This window comes from Saccostrea echinata, unplaced genomic scaffold (assembly GCF_033153115.1).
Source record: "Saccostrea echinata isolate AGI-Se365-2 ecotype Australia unplaced genomic scaffold, CSIRO_AGI_Sech_v1 ptg000028l, whole genome shotgun sequence".
Taxonomy (NCBI): Eukaryota; Metazoa; Mollusca; class Bivalvia; order Ostreida; family Ostreidae; genus Saccostrea; species Saccostrea echinata.
Window position 1 is genome coordinate 13477490 of NW_026889777.1, and position 19112 is coordinate 13496601.

General features: G+C 33.0%; 1 protein-coding gene across 1 annotated transcript; it reads right to left on the minus strand.

Moving 5' to 3' along the window:
* Positions 1-1804: 1804 nt before the first annotated feature.
* LOC133193535 (organic cation transporter protein-like) lies at positions 1805-15221 on the minus strand. Its single transcript, XM_061329498.1, has 10 exons — positions 15182-15221; positions 14014-14264; positions 12357-12457; positions 10900-11054; positions 10610-10778; positions 9895-10116; positions 7060-7283; positions 6599-6780; positions 2097-2233; positions 1805-1883 (listed from the first exon to the last, which is right to left on the minus strand). Exons 1-10 carry the CDS (start codon positions 15219-15221, stop codon positions 1805-1807), a joined length of 1560 nt encoding a protein of 519 aa, XP_061185482.1.
* Between the last annotated feature and the right edge of the window lie 3891 nt (positions 15222-19112).

Here is a 19112-nt window from a genome sequence, read left to right on the forward strand (position 1 = left end):
TATAATACAAAAAGTACTTTCATAGTTTTAATGATCAGGTAGACTTGTAAATAATAGATAAATAAAAATGAGACAAAAATAACTTGTCTTATTAATTGTTCATCAAAGACCAAGAGAGGCCAATGTAAGAGATTTCAACAAGGAATTAAAAGAGTAGAGAAGCACTGATAGTTTGTTTACATACTGTCTGGTGAGAGTGATAAATGGGGAACAGATAAGAACCTAATTTATGAACTGTTAATGAATACTAGACTAATAATATTGTTGATCCTGATCACTCTATTTTTCTTGCTTTTGGGCAACAAAGCTTCACCTTTCAGTTCATTATATACTTTATGGATCCTCTAAATTGTTGTATTATACTCAGGTGACCGTTAAGGCCCTTGGGCCTCTTGTTATTGAAGGAACCGACAGGTTAAGTCAGAATTAAAGAGACTACATCTGGGCTACATCCATAATCACAATCACTAGTTTCACAAATCTAAGTATGGACATATTTTCAGATATTCCATTCAAAAATTTCAAGGGAACCGAGTAAAGTTTAGTGCGAATGTGATGAAGACCTGATTGTTTATTGACGTAAGGCAAAAGTGAATCAAAAGAGACATTATGTTTAATTGGTCTCTTGTATGATCGATGTCCAGGACTACAACTACGTCTAGATGTATTCTTAAAAAGTCCAATCACATTCACATCACACTCTGTGGACTGAAGAGATCTCCTACATTATCGTTACAACCATACGGATAGGCCGTGTCTAGTTTCCAGATCCAGTATTCTTCCTGTTACCTACGGAATGGAGTACTCAATGTAGGACTATTAGTTTGATTATATATCCCCCCCCCCAAAAAAAAAAAATTCTTACCCTCACTGGAAGAACACTGTGGTCTGGCGAACTTAAATATTTATAAAGATGTTGATAGCCCCCATTATTATTTCAAACCAAGGTTCTGTTATTTGGTGCAACTTTTGTTTCTTTGATATAAGTAAGTTCGCGTAGAGTACATTCAATTCTATAGACAATGTTTGAAGTTTTAAAAGTCACATGGGGTCAGAAAAGAATCGTCAAAAATATCCCTGATTTATATCTTACCATCTTTGATTTTCGTAAAGGTATGGTTTATTTTAGACCAAAACTGGTTATCTGCTGACTGTATAAAGGATAAATTGTGAATGTCCCGAAGGAGAATCCGAGGGGAACCAACCACTATGTCAGAGCCTGTGCACCTTATAGACTCTTTTATACTGGACACCGTGTCAGCCAGTATGGAATCGCTTATCTTTTCAGTATTCATAGTAGAATATATATCGAGCGACAAGTATCCTCCTTGGCAACAAAGTGTACACCAGCTGATACAAGTTCGATGGTAAAAATGTAATATATAAATTTATAAGTGAATTGTTATAAATATTTTGAACGTTTTGTGAAGTAAATTCAAAATAGAACACTCCCTAGTTCTGCACGTAAAGTAAAGCAATTTATCTTGTTCTGTTGTTTACCACATTCAGACAGTGAAAAAAGAAGGAATATTTTTATATACATGTATTTATTTCATATACAGTGTATGGAATACATCTAAATCGTTCTAACAAATGAACTTCTAAAATGTTAAAATGAATGCAATGTCATTATATCTGAATATAAAAAGTGAATATCTGTGTACAAATATTTTTTTCTTATCATAATCGCAGCCAATGCATACAACTACAAATACAACTGAGTGTATTAAAATCTTTAGTTATGATAATTTTAATATTGACCTTTGTTTGCGCGATGTATCATCTATTATATTTATACTGTAATTTAAGGCGATGGATTCCAGTTAAGAGGTACCGTATCTTGGGGCTCCTCTTCTGTAAATTTGCCTTTGCCTTTAATCATACTTGAAAATAAAAGAGTTATCAAAATTTTAGGATAATATACTTTTTATAAAAAGGAATGTTAAGTTTCAAAACTTTTTATGTCAAAAAAAAAAAAAAAAAAGAAAAAAAAAAAAAAAAGAAAAAAAAAGGAAAAAAAGAAAAAAAAAAAGATATTGAAATTATGCCACGGTTTCAAAATTGTAAAATAACGAGAGAAAAAAAATCCAACTTACTTCACTTCGACCTCTTCGACAGTCTCAATCAATTTTCTTTTGTTTGTTTCGGGTAGCTGAATGGACAACAATCCAACAATTATGGTAATAACAGAGTATGTGATGAGTGGTAGCATTTTACCAATCTTACCATCTGTCTGAATATAAATAAAATCTTAGATAACTCGCATTTACTGATTCAAATAAAATGAGACTATGTTAAAATATTATTAATACAATACAATTAACAGGGAATTAATACAAAAAACAGGGAAATTTATTTTCGCCCCTTTCGCCCTATTCACAGGAGCGCGAATTTAAAAAAGGACGAATTCACAAAACACGGTATAATTTAGTATAATTTCTTAGAGAACTGTGCTTGGGCGAATTTAAAAAGGGGCAAAATTATTTGCAAGTGTGGAAGGGCCAAAACAACACGGAGCGAAATTACACCCTGTATACAGTTTTATTTTCTTTTTGGTCTTTGTTCTTTGCTTATCTTAATAAGTGGTTACTAATTTAGAATCTGGGTCCAGTTACAAGAGGAAGAAAGTATTTTACATTGATTGTCATTGAACAAATAAAGTAAGAGCGAGTTGCACATAGTTTACAACCACTTAGGGTCGAACAAGTGAACAGAAATTGATGCCTAGCTGCAACGTCATATGGATATTTGATACCCACAACATCATGCATATTGATTGTTGCCTATAACTGCTTACAGGTATTTTGATACCTAAAACGTCAAAGAGGTATTTTGATATCTACAATATCATACAGGTTAATTGATATCTCACTAAGTATAGTTAACTCACGTTAAATATCGTTAACTGCAGTAAAAACTTTGATACTTTTATTTGCTATGAAACTTAATACAAAACTTTTTATGATATTTAAGGCCTCAATGCCTCTTTAACTATACACTATGGTGGCATATTTATGCCATCCACATAGTTTTTTGTCAACATAAGATGTCGCGTCAAGTAAAGATAGCTTTCTCGTGAAATCAAGAAAAGTTGCTGATTTTGTCGAGATACACCAACTTCTATCTCGTCTAGTCAAGATAATCTGTCAAATTTTGTTGCGATAGCTATCTCGACATAACGAGATAATTTATCATGTATTATGACTAAAATCATTGCGTTGACAAGTACTGCCTCTTCATAATTGCAGTCACGATAACTGCATATGTACATGTACATATACTAGTATATAAACAGATAATGTGTCACGGGTGCCTCGGTCATTTTCCAATGAAAAAGGCGGATATCTTCTATCAAATTGTTACTCTAATAAGTTTCAAGGGAATTCAGTTTGAACCAATGTGTGTTCAAACCGTGTCTTTGTTTTCAGTGAAATAAAATACAAGTAAGTGTGAACCAAACCAATGAGCTTTTCACTTAATTACATATAATATTTGCAATTATTTGTTCAATAAATTTGCTACTCAATTAAATAAACGATTTTTTTATTTATTTATCAGAGATCAATACTTGGCTATAACATTATTATCGGTAGTTTTTAATAAATGATTGACTCTTTGCATTAATTGTTTTACTTCTGCCATGTCTACTAAGTATATGTTGGTAAACTTTTCCCGAGCACCATGAGATTTGGTGCCGAGCGAAGCGAGGGACCAACTCGAATGGCGAGGGAAAAGTTATACACAACATACTTAGTACATGTTTCACATGAGAAATTAAACCTTTTGTGTCTTTATCTATTTCATTACAATTCTTTGTGTGTTTCTTGTTATTTAATCAAGATAACGATGATTTGATCCTGACTGTTGCCATTTTGTAGAGGCCCAGATGCGATGATTATACCCCTCAGGGTAATATATACCTGTTCTGCAACAGGTCAGACAGTCTACAGTGAGTAGCTTTCAAACACAATAAGGTTCATTTCTATAGATTCAAAATCTCAGTATGAAGTTATTCATGTCATTTTTATGGGATTTAAGTCAGGGGACTTGTTGACATTAGTAAAGATATGTTTTTAGAGGTAAAATGGATAAATTGCTCTTGAAAAGCACAGATTTCCACAGAAAACGAAAACAGAAAAAAGGGGAAAAATCTGTATATATGGTTGGATTGTCTCGGCTTACAACAATTACAGGGAAAGTTTACACACTACTTGAGCAATATAGGTATATCCCTGTATTTGAACTTTGCAAAAAATCAAATTTTGACTTCTTGCTGTGTCCTCCTAATCTGTTAATTAAAATCCAAGGCAAGATGGCGAGTAACCTTTTTTTCTGCACATTTTAATTTGATGAGATATAATTCTAGTTGTGAGTTATAGTGGTGTAATTGCTAAATTCTAAATATTCAAATAATTACTAAACTTTTCTTAAATTTCTGTTTTAATTTTATTTTTTTTTTAATTTAAATAATTTTTAATGTTTTAATTTTGGCTAAAGATGATTAATTCGGAAAGAAAGACAAGGGAAGATAAAAAAAGATCTTTTTTCCTTGATTAATTCTATAGATTTTATTGACTGTTTAGCACATCAGGTCCAACATTCATTGTTTAGTGACCTTGCCCTGTGTCCATGATTGTAACCTATCATTGATAATGATAAGTTTAATAATTATGCACACAATGGCATAGTCATCCAGCCATGAAGCTTGGGCTTGGAGTGTACCAAGTGGTTTGGTGACAGCAAAAACCCTTTGTTCGAGGTGTGAAACATGTAATAAGAAAAGACCAAAAATGGAAATTATGAATTAAGTAAATGAGTTGTTTTGCTACTTATTTAACGGAGAAAAGTAATGTGGAATGGTTTATATTTATAAATCCTTATCTCTTAAAAATAATATTCCTCCAATAGACAAATACAAAAATTAAATTGATTCAATAGCAGTGATGAATTTGAAGAATAATTTCAATGAAAGAGATCCGCATAGTTTCACTGGAAAACGACTGAGACACCCGTAACACGTCATCTATACATTTACGAGTATACAGTTATCGTGACAGCAATTACGAAGAGGCAGTATTTGTCAACGCAACAATTTTAGTCATGATACAAGATAAATAATCTTGTCGAGATAGCTATTGCAAAAAAATGTCATTGCTTATCTTGATTAAACGAGATAGAAGTTGGTGTATCTCGACAAAACCAGCAAGTTATCTTGACTTAAAGTGATAGTTATCTTGCGATATCTTATGTTGACAAAATTTATTTGGATGGCATAAATATGCCACTATACTCTTTAACTACACACCAATAACGTAAATGTTAGAAATAATATGTTAATATACAATAGAATATTTCTAACAAAAATTGCACGCAAGACGTGTAGAAAAATAAACTATAGCAAGTTGAAATTCATGCAATAAATTGTGAGTTCGGCATTTAATTCGGTTTGCAAGTATCGAAAAATCAACTCCGGATGGAGAAGGCGAAAAGTCCAGTTTTCTTAATGGCGCCGGTTCTGACGTTTTCCTGGCATGCAAAATGAATATCAAAATCGTGAAAAAAAAGCCTGGAAAACGTCAGATATTTCGGACTAGTGCCACGTCAACAAACCGCTTCTTCATGCACCCTCTCTGGTCAGTGATAAATTGATGAGATGGCCTCTATTTATAGACTGGTCTGTTCTCCGTCGTTCTCTACGATTAAGTAGTCGCTAGCCTGGCGCAGTGGTTAGAGCGTTCGCTCTAGAGTCCCGGAGTAAGGAGTTGATCCTTACGTCGCGGGTTCGAATCTCACTGTGGGACGTGGAAACCGGTCCTTCGGATGAGACCGTATAAACCGTGGCCCCGTGTCGCAGTAGGTGTGGCACGAAAAAGATCCCTCAAGATACTGATACCCCCCGGGACAAAACTCACCTGTGATGATGGTCTTACCATACATTATGAATGAGTTTAAAATACATTTTTATGTTCAGTATTAAAATTGTTAACAATACTAGTTTTACTTTTCAATCGATTTCAAAACCTTTCTCATTTCTTCTATTAAAATGTGTTTTTTTTTAAATTATTTTTTATGAAATGAAAATCAGTACAAATCATGATGTCTTCTTCATTTAGCCGATTCTTTACTTAGAACCTTACGGGAGTGAAGCCCATTCCTCTACAGGTACTGGCCTACACTCTTGTTTAGAAACGCAGAAAAAATGTTACACGGACATGTCCGTATAAAGAATCGCAAAAAAATAGGTTAAAAAAAAAAAAAACTGAAGGAAGTAAACACATCATCATTTTGCAACAGTAATATGATTCTTTCTTCTGCAAACTGTATTTGTTAAAATGCAGATAACAAAATCCGATGTAAATCAGCTTGCACAAAATCTAGCTCACTAAGTATGATCACTTAGTTTCGGACCATGGAAAAAATTGATCCTTATACTGCCTGACGCTCGTGGCGTCAGTTTAATAAAATTACAGTATTTTTGCTAGGACAAAACGTCATGCAAGTAATTCGATACTTCAAATACTATACAGTTAATTTCATAACTTCAACGTTACACAGGTATTTTATACTTCAAATGCAATACAGATAATTCGATACCTACAACGTCATACAGGTAAGGCGAGATAAGAGCTCCCACTCTGGCCCCTATGCTAACGGTTCCCATCACGATACTTCTGATGACAGTAGGAAACAATTCCCCCGTGTATACGTACAGTACAGCAAACAGGACAGATATACCAAACCGAGAGATTAAGGACAGGGCAATATGTAGCCAGTACAGAGCTAAGTAAATACAGAAAAAATGGCTTCTTTTTTTATATGTGTTCCTAATGATTCATCAACTACGAGAAAACATTTATTTTTTCTTCCTTCTATTTTGTCACCAACAAGTTAAATTCGTTAGTATAAAGCAAAGAACTTTACCAACAAAGTATAATAAATAAAAAAAAAAAATAATGCAGCTTTATTAACAAATTAAGGATATATATTAGTTAAAATCAATTAAATTTTCAAAAGAAAAACATTTACTTAAAAACACATTGATCTCCAATCAATTCTTACTATTTTCTGCAAAAAGAATGAGAAGAATTGATCCGACTGATGCAACACCACATCCAAAAATGGCCAGCAGATGCAATGGCTTCCGCCCTGTCTTGTTCATGAAGAAGATGACACAATATCCTATCAACTCAACGAACACAAGGAGCGAAAAGTTCTCGTACAGATTCCCGCCAAGTGAACCAACATTCATTGTCAATCCATAGTATATAAAGGCAGCCACAAACCTTTGATGTATAAATGAAGTTCCTTTTAGTATATGATTTTTCAAGTTCTTTTTATGGACGGATGTACTTTATTACTTAATATGAGACGTTAAGTTAGAACAGTTAATAGATATAGGTTTAAAAAAAAATTAAGTCGATTAATTGCTTGATAAGCTGCCTAGTATATCACTTAATCTTTCTAATTCTTCTAAGCAGTGGTCACAATGACCTAATTTCTGAATTTTATAGCTTTTCATTTTGAAAAGATTTCATATAAATTATTTCGATTACAAGAGGTTTAGAATCATGAAAGCATGTCTGTTGATACATCTGTAGGTCTTGCGGTGTGTCAACGTAAAGCATGTCTGTTGATACATCTGTAGGTCTTATGGTGTGTCAACGTAAAGCATGTCTGTTGATACATCTGTAGGTTTTACGGTGTGTCAACGTAAAGGTAAATAACAGTAACCTGCTCTCTGAATGTGATGGTTTCTCGTTTGACGATCTATTAACCTGTATATTTTAACACTATGAGCTTTTGAGTAACCAAACCTAATTCGTTTATGCATCTTATGGCTATGGGATGTGTCTATTCATAAATAGATCCCAGTGACCTTCTTTTTTAATTTAATTATGATATATTTTTGATCAGTTTAACTTGGATACTAAGAGGCCCAAGATTATCAAACCTATAAGTGATTTAATGCATCTTTAGACATGGGATATAATAACCCAAAAATAGGTGACAGTGAAATACTTTTTGTTAGAAGGATCATAAACCTTGTCAGATATCTTGAGGCCTATAAGAATTTGCCAACCAAATATTAATTCAAAGTAACCTACTTTCTGAATTTTTCAAATCGTTCACCTAAGAAGCATAGAATCGCCAGACCTTGTAAGTTGATGCATCCTCGAGGATCAAAGTATGTCAATTCAAAAGTAGGTTACTGTGCCCTATTTACTGAATTTTAGGGCAAAATCATTTTAATATAAACTTTCATCCTATATTTTCTGTTCAATATAATATGCAGGGTCACCAAATCTAATAAGATGATGCATCTTTGTGCCTCAGGAATTTTTAATTCAGAAGTTGCTCACAGTGAACTTCTTTTTGAAGTTAATTTCATTCATTTTGTAATCTTTAGAATCTTGATACTAAGAATCATCAAACCTTGTCAACCGATGTACCTTGAGGCCTAAAGATCTGTTGATAAAATGTAGGTTAAAATCATCTATTCATTTGATATTGTCGCCCGGGTGGCGCAGTGGTTAGAGTGTCTACTTAGAGTCTCGGAGGAAGGAGTTGATCCTTAATTCGGAGGTTAGAATCACACTGTGGGACGTGGAGACCGGTCAATCGGATGAGACCGTATAAACCGAGGTCCCGTGTCGCAGTAGGTGCTGGAACAATAAAGATCCCTCACTGTTCAGTGGCCCTAAGTGCCGAGTATAGGTCAAAAATTTGCAGCTCTCCACCGGCAAGTGGTGGCTTCTCCATATGAGTGAAAAATTCTCGAGAGGGACGTTAAACAACAATCAAACAAACTTATTTAAAATTGGGACAAAAAATCCTCCTGAGATGTTATACACGTACATTAAATTCTAAGAAGCCTAGGATCATCAAATATTTAAATTAGATGTATGTTTGTGTCTAAAAATATGTTGATCCAGAGAAGCTCACAGTGTCTTTCTATTTTGAAATCGTTTTCAAACTTTTTAGCTCAATATCTTGAATATTATGAAGCTCAGAATAAGCAAACTGTATAAGTTGATGCAGTTTGTGGCATTGCAATATGTTGATCTTAAAGTATGTCACAAAGACTTACTTTCTGATATCATTGCTAAACATTTTGAAATCTTTTAACGTTTTGAATACTATCAGACAGGTGCGGTGACAAAACTTAATTTGGAGGTTGATGCACCTTTGGAAGATGGATACCAAAAAAAGGTTAGTACTCTTCGCTTTGAAATTTATAATCATTCGTTGTAAAGTGTTTTTACTTTGTATACTAAAAGGGTTAGGATCATTTAATCCTATCAGTGGAATCAGTTGACATGCCTTAAGGCCTCGGGATATACTGATTCAAAAGAAGTTCATATGCTGTGCAGTTTATCGGAAGAACAACTCAAGCCCCGGGGCCTCTTTTCTTGCTTTGTATTTTTATGCCCCCGAAATCGAAGAATAAGGGAATTCATGTATAGGTTTTGGTATGATTGTCCCTCTGTTCCGTTTGTCTATTAATCTGTTTGTTTGTTGGCTTTAACTTTGCCCATAACTATTGAATGGTTGGTGCTAAGTCTTTCATTTTTCACGTGTATTTTTTGTGACAAGATTTTTCTTTGGGTACCAATATGTTTGACCTCATGACCCTGACAATGGAGTATGACCTACTTTTAAAAACCTTTAACCTTTGCTTTTTTTTTTGACTGGTTGGTGTTAGGGCTTTCATATTTCACATGACTGTGTATTCCTTATGACTTTTTGGGGTACCGACTAATTATTGAACTCTTGACTTTGGAGTTTGACCTACATATGAAAACTTTAACCTTGGCCATTAGCTGTTATACGAGGGTATCAGTGTTTCAGAATCACACCTCTTTTTTTCTATTCACATACATTGAAAAGTATTACCAGTTTGCAATCACTATGAATAGCCTTTTCATGAGAATCCTCGAATGTACCAATTCCTTTAAAATCACTTTGACTCCTTGATCTTCTTCTCTTTTAATTTTACTAGCATCGAATTTCTTTTTAATTTTGTTAACTTTGGCAATTTTTCGTAATATCTTGGTAGCTTCTTCCGTCTTTCCTCGTGAGGTCAACCAGCGGGGGGATTCAGGAATCAAACCAGGTCTACATTTACAAAATCAGCTATCAGTAATATCCAAAATGCATTTTCGTATCACAACAAAATTATGGATAAATGCAATAATTGTGTGAGAAAAACATAAACTATTTTGATTAAACCTTTTTTTCCGAAATAACTTTAGCTTAAAGGATAGATCAATAATAGAGCTATTTTTGCAGGAATATAAAGTACAAAATTGATTTTTTAAAAAAAGGTAATGAGAAAGTTTCCTCATTTCCTTCACAGAAAACATTTTCTCCCCTTAATTTTCATTTTGAAGAGAAAATGTACATTTTTATGTACCCGGTACAAAGAATCTTTAAATAACTTGATTGACAGAAATAATAGAGGTTAATATTTGAGTATTCAGTCTCTTTTTTTAGATTTTTAGAATTTAATCTAAAATGGCCTAAATATAACACCTATTAGGTATGATTTTCCATGTATGATAATTATATTTCAAAAAAAGGTAAATAATTGTGATCATATGATACATACAGCCAGTATATGAGCGGGGGCACAGTCGGTATGGCCAGCCACAGAGTCAGATAAACCCAATCTCTCTCAAAGAACGCCAGTAAAATCAACAGGAACTCACCCATACAATAAAGCATCTTAGAAAAGTTAGCTGTGAATAATCTTTCTGATGGGCCGACTAATTCAATAGCTAAATTTTAAATGAAATGAAAAAAATCAATAATCAAGATTATTATCGTATAAATTAAAAGTTTTTTCAAGAAACAGCATGATGTGCGCATGTGCACCCATGCGTGTGTTTGTACGTGTACCTGTTACAAATGACATCTGATAGAAAGCTAGAGAAGTCAATCCCTCAAAAAACCTCAAAATCCCAAACATCGCCGGGTTAATGGAAAATGGGACAGCAAAGACAACAGCAACCCTGAGTGTACATAGTATTAACATAACAATCCGTCTCCCATATCTAAAGCAATAAAATATATTTATTGCATTTTCACCGGTGAAATACTGTGATTTATTAATTGAACAAAGTTATATTCTCTCACACTGTGAAAGGATACCAAAGTGATATTCTCTCACAGTGTGAAAGGATATCAAAGTAAGTAAAAAAAATAAATAATTTTGCCTTTAATAAATTAGAATTAGTAACTAAATCATCCCGATAGAGACTAAAACTGCCAATTTCTTCCAAAATATGTTGCTAAAATCCATGTTACAATGTTTTCAATCTCACAACTGCTAAGCTATGACGTCTCAACTATAACGTCACAGCCTAAAAGACAGAGGCAAAGGGAAAATAAAATAAAATGTAATAAACAGGAAATTCAATGTCTTGTTGTTGAATATGGAATTTAATTAACTAGTGGGACAGGATTGTTTGATTTTTTTGCGAGTGCAAAACACGAGTGAAAATAAAAAAAAATCCTGTCCCTCTCGTGAAATTAATTCCATATCCAACAACAAAACATTGAATATCCTCTATAAAGAACAAGGTACGGTTTCAATACAAATCTTGCCCTGTGTTTTTCTTAAAAATGAAAGTGATGTAAAAAATTAAAACTCATGCTTTCTGAATCATTGAAATTCCATGCAGAGAGATCTTGCAAATCATTTTTCTCACATGACCTTCTAAATGCTAATTGTGATGTCATAAACATGTGCATTTTCCCGTATTTTCTTAAAAAGTTGCAGAAGACACTAATTTTCCTTGGAATTTTCTTTCAGATAATATTGTCCACAGCCATCGCCCACAAAGATTTTGAGATATGTCATTTTCCAAAGACTTTTACACAACATATCCGAATGTTATAGTGGGCGACGGCTGTGGACACTATTTTCTTAATGAAAATGACCCTTGAAACGGGTCATTTTGTGGCTTTTTCTGTTTAAAACAGAGAAATGCATCTAATTAACGACGTCATATTTCCAGAATGGTACTCATTCATGCCATATTCTTTCCCGATTTATCACAGTCATATACTCCACTAATATTTAAGCCAGTTTCAAAACTCTTTGAAGACATTAAATTTTTAGGGCATAATAAAGTCAAAACTGTACCTTCTTCTTTGGATTAATAAATGCGCATTAATCAACCAATTCTTCTTTCAGAATCTGACCCATTTGTGCTTTAGGTAAAAAATCGAAAATGTTTGAAATTTCTTATAAAGATGTGGTACAGTAATAGGGTATTTCTATATATAACAGTTTAGAGAAACATAATTCAGGAAACATTTATATTATACAACAATTAAGATAAAACACCTACACATCTCCAATCTGTGAAAACATGGAGGCCACAAGAAAACCCACTAGATATGCGATCTTCAGGTGAGAACGAACATAAAGGGAATCACACACAAGGTTAAACTAAAAGAGAAGTTTCTGAAACTTTTAACGCATGTTTAGAATACACTTTTTAAAAAAATATATATTTCTTTCCACTATAAGTATAATTTTAGCCAGTAGCTTTGTCCATTTAGTTTCACTATTTATTTTATTAGAAGCTTTCCGTAAAATAGATGTCTCTTTAAGAGCTGTATCTGTGAAATATCTCCTAAAATAAGATAGATGTATCCCTCTAACTTTGAGAAATATCATTTTCCCAAAAAATAGTAAAAAAAAAAGCCTGCAATGGTAAATGTAGTGGTTAAATGGAATATGGGTATGTTCTACCTGTTCTTATGCAGACACCAAAAACATATTTTACATGTAACCTTGACAAAAATAATAACGTTTTGCCAAAAAACCTCCCTTTAACACGGACACGTGACATGAATAATTATGTAATTGCTTACCAAAGTGTAAGAGTGAAATTCTAGATCTTAATTTTAACTGTATTATAAATTAGTGCAGTTTTCAGGAATAAAGAAGATAAGTGAACAAGGCGTGCAGAATGCCTATAGCTTCAGTTGTATAAAAATCAAATTCAAATTTGTGAATTTAGTATTTACAGTGTTCTTACATGTATTATTGAAATTTATGACTAAATGGACTTCAAGTAATTCTCGGGAAAGATACAAACGGATATGAAAAAATTGTATTACATGTGTAGCATGAGAAAATGATTATTTTTGCCCTCTGTGGGCATAATAATTTCAATATTAATGTGAGATTTTTGCAGAAAGTGGAGATTCTACATAGAGTATCCGTTAATGTTAGATGAAATATAGAAGAAAACTTTGTTATAATTGAGATTTAATTTTTTCATCATCTTATTTGTTGCACCATAGGCATTGTGTTCGCTTGTTCGCCCTTTTTTTTCTTTTGCACATAATATTGTGAAGCGAGGTATCTTTGCTTGTGCACAGTTTTTATACCGACAAAGTACTTGATAATTAGTGAATTGGGGGAGGGGGTCCTCATCGCAATTATTGTCGATTCGCAAAAGAATACTCTAAGTATGAACAATTTCTAAAACGAGGTAAATTATAGACAAACAAGTTGATGAAACAAGAATATCAATAGTCTCGTTTAAAGTCATCATTTCGTAAGTTCTGTGGTTGATACAATGACCTTGTCAGCAAATACAATCTATCATTAAGTCATCACTGACTGACGTTTTTCATACTAATTGTTAAGCCATTATTTACACACTGAATTGTCGACGGATTTTACCGTTATTTCCCGATCAAAACAAGTAGCACACGGCGGGTGTGACCGGTCGGCAGGGGTTGCTCATTCCTCAATGACACCTGATCCCACTCTGATGTTTTTGGATGTCCGTGTTTGCTCCTGATTTGTATTATTTTAATGAACGTTGAGCTTGAATACTGTTCTTTATCTCCATATTCCACGAAACATACTCAGTTTACAATATTATCTTAAATCTATACATGGAGATTAATAAACGTATACATGGAAATATTTCTAACAATTGAGAAAGTGTAATAATCGGAATGCAAAATTAATCTAGAGTTACTCACATCTGACGTTACAGTACGAATAAATCTTGAACGATCATATACCCATTCGGAACACTTCCGTTCTGTCCCATTTATCAGAACGGTACAAGATGAATATGTTCCATCTGGATTCAAAGGAATCGTCTTATTTATGGCGGCCAAATGGAAATCGGACTGTACGTCGTATGTGTCATTGTCAAAAAATGGGATTTTACACCTGCAACGAAGACTTGAAAGATGAACAGAATAAAACTCTTGATTTGCTTGAAGTACTTATTTCCAAAATATATCGTTTTTTATCAATTCACTGAACATATTCAAGTGAGTGAAACTCCTAAAATTTGAATGAATATGAAAATATTTGAATATGAATACACATTTAGTAAACATTGTGAATGATGCATAAATTTAGCTAAATATTATAAGTCTATATACTTGATCAAACTTTCAGATATTCTTGTTTTGCACGAATAATTTGTACTATGGAGTTTGGATAGGGTAATGTAATTTGATTTCGCGCCATCAAACATCGAAAATTGGATCGATGATACGATGACACGATACAGATGACGCAATGGTGCGATGACATTGACGCAACGGTGTGATGACGATATGATGCAGTCGCGCCACCTTGTTGTAGCAAAGGTGTGATAGCAAAATATGAAGCGACAGATAGAAGAGCTAGCGCTTTATTCTCGTACCATAAGACAATTGTTATCGCACCATTGTCATTGCATGGCGTCATCACGTCATCGCCATTGCTTTATCGCACCGTCGCACATAGATCCGTATCCACGATGATGAGATATGTGATAGTGAAACACGACCCCATTCAGATTCCATATAATACATATCTAGGACTGGGCTGAAGCCGATTTTATGCTAAAAATGCTCATTTGTGAGGGAAAATTTCTCTTCAAATAAACTTTTTTGCAATTAAGTCATGAACTTTTAATTTTTATCCCACTGGGTCTGATTCTAATATTATATCAAATGGACCTGCGAAAAATCAGAGTGAAAATAACAGCTAATAGGATTACATCTATTACAGAGATTAGCATGTAAGATATTCTTATTAAGTTGTACCTGTGTTGATGATCTCCTAAAATAAAACTCGTTGCTGGGGCTCCAAATCCTGTGAACAGACATGGTATAGAAATCAGGAAAAAAACGCGTCTTTGGTATTTACCAAAGGAGTCTAAATCCGCTATAACATCGTCATAATCCATAGCTACTTTGCTTCTAAAAATGAATAATTATCCAAACCTCCTGATCAATATGCAGACACAATAACGGTCAAATGTGACTAGAATATTAATATGATTAATTCAGATTTTTATTAGCAATTCAGTATTTTCATCGGTATGTTTCAAGTTCAGAAGGATATAGATAAGATGAGGTCATATACATGTATATGAAAGTCAAAGTGTGAATTGAATGATTTTTCTTTATTTTGATAAAAAAGTTTTAAACATGAAAGTAAAGGCCATTTCCAATAAGGCTTACTTTTTGAATGGAATTTTTAAATAGGTAATACAAATTTCAAATTTTATTTTAGAACATTATTGTAGAATGTGAAGGAATTAATTTTTTGTTTGTAATTGAATGACCAATATTTTCAAGGTATTTCTGTTCTAAACCATTTGAATGTATGAGATATAAAACACAACCTTGACGGTCAACTGAATTTCTATCGTCAACTTCCATTACTTATTTAGCAATATACTATATCCATCTGCATATTATGTTATGTCTCCCAGATGACTTGATTTGCAAGAACATGTTCTACGTACAAACAATTTGTAAAACGAGACAGGCTCATAAAAAATAAGTTAATGATACAAGGGTATAAGGGCATCAACAATCTCCTTTAAAGAAAACATTTTGTAAAATCTACGGCCGTTATATTCATCCTGAATCCTAAGTTTACCCGACCATAGCAAGGGGCTCACAGCAGGTGTGGACAGTCTACAGGAGGTGCTTATCCATCTTTGGCACTTTATATCACCTCCGATACTAGTATTTTCAGAGGTCCGTGTGTTACCCTTCTCTCAATTTGTATTAATTGAACTCGAGAGCATAAATGCTGTTCGTTATCTTGACAGTTCACGCTTCTCATCCCTAAACAAACTCACTTTCATCTAGGGATGGAGCTCGGGGGCTTTATGACATGAATTTAACAATCTTAAAAAGGGATCATATTGTCTGAAGCTTCTCTCATAGTCGCCAAGGAGACCTATTTAATGGTACAGATGATGAATTTAGCGAAACCTAGGGGTCTGAGCCTACGTTACGTACAATTTACGTGGTTTATCATGGTATTGGGCCCATAACTTACACCATCATTAAATAACCTGCTTGCTTTTAATAAATATATGATTTTTTTTTAAAGTTACATGTATTTAATTTCAAGATTCTTTTTTCCAATAATGACCAACAAAGCCCCACTGGAACAAATTTAACTACGAGGGTCTTTCTACAAGTAATGCAACATACTGTTTATCGTAAAAAAAATGTAGAAATATTTAATTCTAATTTTTTACAGTCGAAAAGTTCTATGAAAGAACTCATAATCACAGAAAACTGCATGCTTACTTTCCCTACTAACATCGCAAAAATTTCCTTTTTAAAAAGTAAGCGTGGTCACTACACCGAGTTGAAAACTGTTTAAAAATGATCTCTACCAAGAGAGGGAAATGAGGGCGTATGTGAAAACTGTACTTCATTATTAAAATCGCTGAAGAACCTATATGAAAGGTAAAGGAAAGTCGTTCACTTTGTACAGTTTACAGATGGATTAAGGAATTCAAAAGTAAAAAGGAAAGTTTAAAGATCGCAGTCGATCTGTCGATCGAAATATGTAGAGAGACACCAAAAAGTATCGATGCTGTGAACAAAATACCATATCTGAAAATACCAGATTTACAAGATTTACATTGAAAGACACTAACCATTTCAAACCATAACAGTTTATAGAATTCTGACAGGAAATTAATCTAAAGAACATTTTTATCAGACTTGGGTGATGGATGACAAAACATGGGTGGACTTTTGATATAGTCCAAAGATATGAAATAGATATTTAACTAGAGGTAAGATGTTAATGGTAATCTAACAATAAAGCTTTATGATAAACGTGATGACTTTAACTTTTCAATCGTCAACTTCTCTTTCTTATGCAGCAATATATCCTTATCACCTGCATATGGGGTGTATATCTCTCAGTTGATTCGATACGCAAGAGCATGATCTACGAATGAACAATTTCAAAAACGAGGTAAGTTATTGACAAACAAGTTGATGCAACAAGAATATCAACATTCTCGTTTAAAGTCATCATTTCGTAAGTTCTATGGTCGATACAATGACCGTGTCAGAAAATACAATCTATCATTAAGTCATATGCTGACTGACGTTTCTCATACCAATAGTTAGGCCATTATTTACACACTGATTTGTCGACGGATTTTTCCGGTATTTTCCGATCATGACAAGGAGCACACGGCGGGTGTGACCGGACGGCAGGGGATCTGCTCACTCCTCCATGGCACCTGATCCTACCTCTGATGTTTTTGGAGGTCCGTGTAGCTCTGCTCCTGATTTGTGTTGTTTTAATGGACTTTGAATACTGTTCGTTATCTCCATATTTCATGGTGACCTAGCTACTTTTGGGTAAAAATATCCTAAAGTCCTTAGATGCATTATCAGATACATCAATGAATAAAATTTGATGATCCTTGTTCTTATAGTGGGCAAAATAGACAGACAACCAGAGACCAAGCTATTTGCCCCAGGGTGATGGGGCAATATAGAACAATTTTAACTTGCCGAGTGGTTCTTGAGAAAAAAGACGTTTCAACAACACCTACTTTTGATTAAAATCCCTATACTATAACTCTTCCTTTTTATAAGGTTGAAATCCTATGAAAACCCTTGGACCAAGGATACTCCATCACAAATTTGACCAAAATAATTGTCCAAGGGGTTCATGAATTATGACCCACATTCAAAAAAATTAAAATGACCAAAGCATTAGCTCTTTGAGCTTTCACCTTATGAGAACTAATAAAAGGATACTGTGACATTGGTTGAAAGGACTATTTAAAAAATAACAGTCCATTGGAATCTCGGTATAATTGATATCCTAAATTTTTGAGATTCTCTTTTTCTTCATTTCTGGGTACACAAACATGTGGTTTAAATATATGATATTCTATGATATGAATAAATTTGAGGATTTCCACACAATTTGCAAAAAAAAAAAAAAAAGTGATATATTTCTTACAAAAATTATTTAGCAATCATTTTCAAATATAACTATATCATCCCCTTTGTAACCCTATGCAAGCACTAAGTGGTAATAAATAAAGCCATCATATTTTCCTCATTTCAATGGATTGCTCTTCACCAATGTACAATAACAAAAACAAATAATTAATGATTAATATTTTATTTTTTTTTTTTTAGCATTGGGTTTGAACAATTTTGTACGATTTCGAAATACTAATTAAAAGCGACTAGACAATACATTATAAATAATCACTAATTATATTGTAAAAAAAAAACAATCAAAATCAAAAAAGATCACAGGCAAAAATCAACAATATATCTGTATTTAAATGAGTGTATCACTAAATCCAATAGACAAAACTAGCACGTATATTTTATAATCAAATAAACAATGGTCAAAAATCAATATGTTCATGTATATGAATTATGTAGCACTTCTTTATCAACAAGATGAATGTATACAAAAAAGCCCTTTAATAAATTAATATAAATGAAAACACAAATAATTTTATTAAAAAGAAAAATCAGTAAATCAAATACATTGCTTTGAGACTAAAAAGATAAAAGAAGGAAAACAGTTTTAGCATGTTTAACAAAACAAACTTTCAGGTGACAAATAATTTTCTTTTCAAAAATCAACATTTTGAAAGAGAATGTAATTTGTCCTATTTTTTTTTTTATCTTATTTTTTTTAACAATGTCTTCTTTCTCAGTTGTTAATAAATGATTCATTATAATATATAAATTAAACTTTTGAAGAGATTAAACTAATCAAGATGGTTCCAGACAATTCTTTTTGGTGATAAATTTTTAAGTTTTCCTTTTAATTA